The 8,779-nt window shown below is 46.5% G+C and overlaps 1 protein-coding gene across 2 annotated transcripts in view; it reads right to left on the reverse strand.

Moving 5' to 3' along the window:
- The window catches only part of VPS53 (VPS53 subunit of GARP complex), a 125,738-nt gene that overhangs the window by 55,491 nt on the left and 61,468 nt on the right, over positions 1–8,779 (reverse strand). For both annotated transcript variants that reach the window (XM_007454234.1, XM_007454235.1), the window contains one exon: positions 4,650–4,751. In XM_007454234.1, coding sequence (XP_007454296.1) covers positions 4,650–4,751 — 102 coding nt within the window. The remainder of the gene's footprint in view (positions 1–4,649; positions 4,752–8,779) is intronic.

Below are 8,779 nucleotides of genomic sequence, written 5' to 3' on the forward strand. Positions count from 1 at the left end.
GTATATATGTACCACATCTTCTTTATCCATTCATCTGTTGATGGACATTTAGGTTGCTTCCATGTCTTGTCTATTGTAATTAGTGCTGCAATGAACATTGGGGTGCATGTATCTTTTCAAATTATAGTTTTCTCTGGATATATGCCCAGGAGTAGGATTGCAGGATCACATGGTAACTCTATTTTTTTTTTTTTTTTTTTTTTAAAGAAGATGTTGGGGGTAGGAGTTTAATTAATTTATTTATTTTTGCTGTGTTGGGTCTTCGTTTCTGTGCGAGGGCTTTCTCTAGTTGTGGCGAGCGGGGGCCACTCTTCATCGCGGTGCGCGGGCCTCTCACTGTCGCGGCCTCTCTTGTTGCGGAACACAGGCTCCAGACGCGCAGGCTCAGTAGTTGTGGCTCACGGGCCCGGTTGCTCCACGGCATGTGGGATGCTCCCAGCCCAGGGCTCGAACCTGTGCTCCCTGCATTAGCAGGCAGATTCTCAACCACCGCGCCACCAGGGAAGCCCCAATTTATCACTCTTGAATCACATTATAAAACTTAAATAAGTCTGTAAATGAGATAATAGTATTGTACTAATGTTAAGTTTTCTGATTTTGATCTGTAGTAATTTAAGTGAAAATATTTCTTAAGTGAATATATTTCCTAAAAAGGAAATACATACTGAAATACTCAGAGGCAAAGGGTGTGATACCTATAAACTTACTTGTTGTGAAAGAGAGAGAGGGAGGGAGGGAGAGAAAGAGAGAGAGAGAGAGGGAGGGGGGAGGAAATGGAAAAGTCAATGTAGCAAAACAGTAACAACTGGTGAACCCAAGTGAAAGATGTTGAGAGTTCCTTGTAACATTCTTAAAACTTTCCCTAAGTTTGACATTATTAAAAAAGAAAAAAAGTTCAAATGACAATAAAAAACATGGCAGATAATCCCAGGTACAGTAGTGGAGCATTTTGAGAAACGGCATATCACCAACACTCCGGATGACCTGGAGGACCACACAGTGGGGAAACACAGACATCCACGCCCGAGTGAAAACGGGGTTAGAGCCAACGTCCTGGTTTTGATAACACACTATAGTTATGTTAGCCATCAGCACTGGGGGAAGCTGAGAGGTGGGTACCCAGGACCTCTCTGTGCAACTTCTTATGAGTCTATAATTATTTCAAAATAAAAAGTTTTTTTTTTTTAGGTGGTTCAGTAAGGTTTGCTCTGAATGTGAAGAAGTCTTGGGAATATCTTAACCTATTTATTTTGCTTATATTTTCCTTTTTATGTATGCACAAAAGTGATATATGATAAAAATGTATGGATAAGTCTGAAGAGCTCATTCAGTATAAAACATAAGATTCTAATGATTAAGGAAAATGACTACATGATATTCCAACAAACTCATCTTGATCAGTCTCCCAGAGGCCCCATGCTTGATGAGGCCCCACGCTTCATGAGGCCCCACAGAACCCTCTGGATGTGGCTCAGAGAGCCGCACAACCAGACTGTGCAGGTGGCCTGACCCCCATCCCCACAGGGGAGTCCGCTCCGCCCAGCCTCTGTCCGCTAACGGCACTCCTGGCAGTGAGGAGGGCCCTGTCGCCATGGCTCTCTGTCCTCTTACTGTGTTTTCAACGTGAGTTGGAAGCAAGAGGGGAACAATGGGAGGGATTGCCTGAAGTTTCCTTTTTTCTTTTTTTCCACAGGGCTGCCTCCTGCCTCTGGCTGCCTCCTAGCTGTGCTCATATTTAGATGAAATGGGCTGGAATTTCGGCTCATACTGGTGTCTCCCTTTGTACCGTCCAGCTCCCCAAAGGGTTGCTTCTCAGCTTAAAGAATATCCTAAGTCATTTAGCAGTAGCACTCAGGCTGGATTTTGGAGTGTGTGAATTCTGTCCAAAAGCCGCAGATGTTTAAGCTATTTCCTCCTGGAGTTTGATGGAATAATAAAAGGTTACTGTTGTCACAGTAAGGAGGTCTGCAGCTGGTCCCATTTCCTTTTATTACTATCCAGTGTAAACAGATTAAATCTAACTGCTCGGATCACCAGAAGGGTACATTTTAAAACCAGAAATTCCTTATTCCTTCTCTCTTCCTTTTATACTCTGAGTACCCTCAGTCCCTCTTCAGAGGCCAGTTTTTAATCATCAGGAACATGTTGGCAACTGATTGTTCAAACTAAATACCTCTTTTCAAGTTCACGCTCCCTTCTCCAGAGCCTAACTGCAGCGGTGAGCAGGGAGTGACCCTCACCTCGAGGGCCACCCGTCTGCCAACTGCAGGGATGCAGTGGTTTGGGTAACTACTGGGGCCTCCCGCCACCTCTGGCCGAGCTCGCCGCTAGCACACTGTGGGCTTGCCCTGAGCGCCCCACCTGGCTCCTCATCTTCCTGTGCGCCCAGCTCCAGAAGCCAGCGAGTGGCTGGGAAAAGGGGGGTCCTGAGCTCCCACATCAACAACCACAAGTGGGACAGATGCTGGGGAGGTGGTGGGAGGTCGGGATGGCAGCTGAGGAGTCATTAGTCACTGACGTATAAGTTTTATTACTAACAAGTAACAGCCCGTGAAGCTACGGGCGGATCATTTAGTCCAGGGGTTTTCAGTACTTTCTTTTTGAACACACCTAGAGCCCCTGATCCAAAAGCAATTTTATATGGAAGTCCATGAAAAAAGTGACTCAAAACAGAACTGCTGTATTTGGAGGGACTTGGGGCCCTGGTCTCATCCCAACTCCCCACAGTGACATCTGACAGGGCACCAAGGAATACAGCTGGAAAACCACTGCCTCGCTCTATACATGGAGAAACGAGGAAAGTCTAGAGAGAGTAAAAACCTACCTAAGGTCATGCGGGCAGCTAATGGCAAACCAGAGTCTGGCATCTTCCCCATCACGTGACTCTTCTTTACCCCGTGTACCTGTGTTCTGTGTCCTTAGAATGAGCAGGTCTTTGTCTCTAAGACAGTAACCTCAAGCTTAAAAGATGAGTAAAAAGTTCCACAAGAAAGAAAAATCATATGTTACCTGGCAAAACTGATTTTGTAGCTAATGGGGGCTATCATAATCCAGTTTAATAATATCCAGAGATGACTAGCGAAAGGGATAACTTTTCACGGCAGCATCTGAGTGTTCAGCTACACAATTCTGGACATGACAATGGCAGCCACTTGTACTGGGGAGACATGAGGGCCCTGAAAACGTCCCAGCCACACCAGGCCAGCTCAGAGGGTGCAGGTGACGAGCGCGGGTGGAGGATACATGGGAAGGATGAGCTCCACACCCACAGTCTTCTTTCCCACCCCAGTCCTTCCTCCCAAAATGTGAGAGACGCATTTCTTTAGTTAGAAGAAATCTTTTGTTTTCTCCCAGCCTAGCTGATATGATGGCTTTAAATCAATTACATCTAATCCCATAGATCTCTGGGATATGGCCTCAAGGTATCCCTTCAGTTTTATCCATTCACTTTTATTCACGGGATGCATTTCTATGTCCTCCACTTTTCAGGGAGACATCACCGATGTAATAGAAGGAACGCCAGAAAAGGAATTCTAGTCTCTGACTTCTAGACCTAGCTTCTGGTCTCAGCTCCTCCACTTTCAAACTGTGTAACCCTGGGCTAGTCACTTAACCTGCAGCTCCCATATAAAATCCTATAAAAGGAAAGGCAGGCATTGTGAGGATGAAAGGGAATATAGCGTGGAAAGGACTTTTAAACCATAAAGCACCATGAAAACGTGAGGCATCCATGTTATTATAATTATTTAATCGATGGATCAGACACATTTGATGACATCACTTCAGAACTGCTCCTGGAAACTCTGCTCTCTTGGCTCCTGCCAGAATTGTACACCTACCCTCCCCATGCTAGGAATGCAGGGTTAACTGCAAAGTGCGTGGCTACGGGTTTCCCAGAGCTGCTCTTCCCAGTAGGCCTCCCTTTCGGTGATGTCTGGAGCAAAAACAATACCATAAAATAATCCTCTAGCAGCCAAGTGTAGAAAATTAAAAAGAAGGATCACTAATCCAGACAGGAAAAGTCCTGATTTATTGCTCTAAGCTCTCTCACCATAAAATGGCAGTGAAACAAAAACACCATTCTGTGGGATGAAGGGAGAGGAAATTTAGAGCTGGGCAGAAAAAGCTGAAGGAAATCAAAGTGCTGAAAAGTAACTCTCCAAATATGCCATTGGTCACCATGGTGTTTCCAGGCCTCTCCACCGGCTTCCAGACTAAGGTGCTCGGCTTATGCTGAGCAGAGACCTCTCCTGGTTGACGGTGCTGCTAACTTCACCCGGGATCTTTCAGCCACTCATGTCATCACCAGACCAGATCAGGGGACAATGGAAAGCTAAGCTGACGAGCTTGGGAGATGATGAAGGAGGCGGGGCAGAGTTCTGCCGCCCCACCACATGGACTAATTAATTAAGCTTGGCCGTGTTGCTAAGGCCGGTGTGCCATTCGGGAGCCAAGGGGTGGGGCAGGAAGGGCTGCTCTTTCACTCCGGTTTCTAAATGCACTTTCAGATCAAGGCCTTCTATAAAGACCACCAAGGTTGTAGTCTCTGAATGTAGTCAACAGCCAAGGGATCATATTTAGAGCAAGCAGACCCATTTTCAGAAACAAACATTAGGTAGGTTGCACAGGGAAATGCAAACCAGACTTACCTGCTCTACGTCTCCTTTTTCCATCGCCAGTTCCTCCATCTCTGGTGCTGGCTCATCTTCTAGGAAGGGATTGGTGGATGCGAGTGGAGACTCGAGTTTTTTCTGTTGATTAGATGTGAGAAACAGGTATTTTCTGAGCGTGGTCAGTAGCTTTCCCCACTGATCTGCTTTTTCCAAGTCTCTCCAACAGCTACATCATGAAATCTGATCTAATAAGCAAAAACTGAGACAACCTGGACCACATTCTCACCTCCAGGCCTTCACACTGCTTTTTCCTCTTCCTGAAACCTTACTGCCCACCCAACCCCAATCCCAAGCTGCCTAAAATTCTCCGTCATCCTTCAGTCTTCAAGTCAGAAGTCCCCTCTTTTGGGAAGCCTTTCTCACCTGTCAAGTCTGGGTTGTAAGTTCCAGTCACACGCTCCCATCACCCCAGTATGTCCCCTACCCAGGTATTTACTAAAATACCACAACTGCCCATTTATTTGTCTTCTCCCCACTAGCTTCTGTGACAGCAGGAATCACATGTCTTGTTTCTATCTCTGGTGTCTGGCATGTCAAAGGTTTTCATAAGTATGAATGAGTCAAAATGCCAGATGGGTTTGAATTCAAGAACAAACCGTAGGACTTCCCTGGTGGCGCAATGGTTAAGAATCCGCCTGCCAATGCAGGGGACACGGGTTCGAGCCCTGGTCCGGGAAGATCCCATATGCCGCGGAGCAAATAAGCCCGTGCGCCACAACTACTGAGCCTGTGCTCTAGAGCCCCTGAGCCACAACCACCGAAGCCCTCGTGCCTAGAGCCCCTGCTCCGCAACAAGAGAAGCCACCGCAATGAGAAGCCTGCGCACCGCAACGAAGAGTAGCCCCCGCTCGCCGCAACTAGAGGAAGCCCGTGCGCAGCAATGAAGACCCAACACAGACAAAAAAAAAAAAAAAAATTTTTTTTAAAAGAAACTATAGAGCTAATCTTTTGTGTTCTAGATTATAGAGAGAAGTCCCTTCCCAAATAAGTCTCATTACAACAACCACAATAAAATCTTGAGACAAGTTACTCCCCAGCTCCTGAATGCGACCATTCTTTCAAAAGATGTCATCGAGTGGGACCTTGGGCTAGCAGGAAAGCTGGAGGCAGGAGATGTGGGTTTTTAGCTCCAACGCTGCTGCGCTGGCCAAACCGCCTAGCTTCTCTGAGCCCTGGCGGCCTGATCTGCTGAATGAGGAGGATAGAGTTACAGGACTACTTGAGTGATTAAATGTGATAAAGCATGTGAAACCCTAGGAGAAGCACATGATACATATTACCGATGATGAGTCCAATGTGACAACAGAATCGAGGCAGATCTTTGGAATTTTTTACAAATTCTACCTCGAGGGATGTTATTTATGCCACGGAGCTGGGAGTTCTAGCAGAAAGGGAACTAAGTGGACAAGCAGGATAAAAGGGATTGGCTGGTGCTGGGGAAGAGGGGAAGGGGAAAGGAATGACTCTCTGGAGACAAGAAGCTGGGTGGAGAGGAGCTTCTAAAAGTACTTATGACATTTGAGCATATATCAGTGGAGCAGCTTGAACTAATCCCTACGCCAAGAGGGAAGGCAGATGGACCACAGTGTGTGAATGACTTTGTCAAGTGCCAGGACATCAGCTGAAGATATTACCAAAAAAGAAAGAAAGAAAGACAAAAAAAAAAAAAAAAAAAAAAAAAAAAAAAAAAAAAAAAAAGAACCAGACAAACAACCCAGAAAAATAAAAAATAAAACTTAAACACAAAAACAAAAACCACACCTGTGTCTGGTTTAGGCTTTAAGACAATTCCACTTACATTCATGTAAACTACTTAATTCTTGGCCAAAACACTTGGATGCTATTATGTAGCTAGACAGAGCCTTGGTGTATGAAGAAAGCCCTGTGATTAATGTATTAGCTCTAGGTAATCAGTAGTAGGACAATGATTCTTGTGGTATCCTCTGGAGAAACAATATGGTCTAAGAACCCAGCAAACATTTCAAATGTATACACTCCGAACTTTGGCTTCTTTGCCTGATATGGAAAAAAAATCCTTATAAATGTAAGGCAACTTACATTCATTTTCAAAATTAGGATATTTTTAGAAATGTTTCTTTGAAAGCCATATTTCTAAGTTTTAGTTGTCTCTGTGAGGGTTGCTGGTATTTTAGGGTGAGGGTGAGAAAGGAAATCTAAGCTTCAACAAGTTAAATTAGTTAGTAGCACTGGATTCCTGATCCCACTGGCTCAACAGTGGGTTTGGGGATCACATTGATGAGCTGAATCTCTATGATTCTGAGCCTTTCAGTCCTTTGGAGGTGTAAAGAGCAAGCCAGCAACTGAAGTGAAAAGCTTTGTTCAAAATCATTCAGCCACAGAAACAGGATATGAATTTTTGAACCAAACGTTCCTCATCTATTGCTACGTGTACCAGGGTTGATAATAACGTCTCACAACTATATACAGGTGGGCCTCATTTTAAAAACAATGTGTTACTGGAAATATGACAAAAAGGGGACATTGGTGAAGTGGACTGAGGGTGTTCCTGGGCGCCATGCTCACCGGTGGGGTATCCAATGGGTGGACATAAGTCCTAAGAAGGAAACATAAAAGGCAACACTGAAAAAGCAGAGCAACGTTTCAGGCAGTATAACGTGGGCTACATGCTGGTGTCACCGGGTCAGGAGATTCCCAAAAGGAAAGGTGTCTTTCCTATTCCCGCAGTCTCTCTCTAGTCACATACTGATGAGATTACCAGGGAGTCAGGGGCACTCAGGAACTTCTTGTTCATTTCAGGCACACACAGTCCAACCAGGGACCAAGCTGATACCAGAAAAGGGATTCACTCCTCCATTCACCCATTCGACAAAGGGATGTGCTGGGCACGATGAGGAAAGCAGGGAGCAAGGTGGACCACCCTCTGCCCTCAAGGAGCTTACAGTCAGGTGGGAGAGACAGACTCTAACCAGATAATCACACAAGCATATGTGATTATTTGCAGGAAAAGCAAAGGTGACAAAAGGATGCAACAGAGGGTCACAGAAAACTTCCCTGAGGAAACGACGTTTGAGCCAGAACTGAAGGACGCTCCACAGTTCAGTGTGGGAGGGGCACGGGATGGCCGGGGCTTTCTAGGCGAAGGGACTAGCACGTGACACCATCCATTCCGTAGTCATGTGCTGAGCATCTGCTCAGCTCCAGGCACACTCTTAGGCACCGGAGATGCAGCAGTGAGTAAGATAAAGAAGGGAGGCACTGTGATGAAAGTACAATGTAGGAACTGGGCTGGGCTGTGGGTGAGGCTGGGGAAGGGCTTCTTCTTATGGTGATCCAAGAGGGCCCCTGTGAGGAGTGGATTTTTGAGCAGAAACTTGAATGAGGAGAAGGAGCCAGCGGAGCAAAGATCTGGAGAAGAGCATTCTCACTAGGGGGATCCCATGCAAAGGCTGGAATGAAAGGAGGATGGGGTGTGGGGGCGGGGCAGCCAGGACCCAATCACACAGCCTGTCATGGGCCGTGGGAAAGGTTAGGTTTTCTTCTCACGGCAGCTGGACAGTCACTGGGGGTTTTAAACAGGGCAGCGGCAGGATCCAGTTTTAGAGTGTGAAGAGGTTGCTGCAGCGTGCCAGGTGGGGCTGATGTGGGAGTGGGCTAAGCTAGAGTTGTGGAGATGGAAAAAAGTGGCCAGACCTGGGGCATCTTTAGGAGAGAGCGTCAAGAGGACCTGGTGAGAGAGCGGATGTGAGGAGGAAGAAAAGAAAGGAATCGAGAGTCGTGCGCTTTCTGGCCGGAGCAACTGTGTGGCTGGTGCAACCACTGACTGAGGGACGGGGCTGGGTTCGCACCCAGGCTCTACCACTTGGGTATGCGGCTTAACTTCTCCACGCTTCAGTCCTTCTAGCTGCAACGTGAAGGGATATCAACACCCGCTGCATGGAGCTGTCATGAGAACTAATGAGGTAACGCACGCAAAGCATGACTATGTCTATAGAGCAGCTTCACACAACGGTCGGCTCATAGGGGAAGCTCAGCACATGGGGGCTGTCGTTAGTGTTTAATCGGGGTGGGCAAGTCACAAAGGCAGAACCGTGGCTGTGCCTCTCTCAGTGAAGCAACTCTCTGGA

This window comes from Lipotes vexillifer, unplaced genomic scaffold (assembly GCF_000442215.2).
Source record: "Lipotes vexillifer unplaced genomic scaffold, Lipotes_vexillifer_v1.1 scaffold680, whole genome shotgun sequence".
Taxonomy (NCBI): Eukaryota; Metazoa; Chordata; class Mammalia; order Artiodactyla; family Lipotidae; genus Lipotes; species Lipotes vexillifer.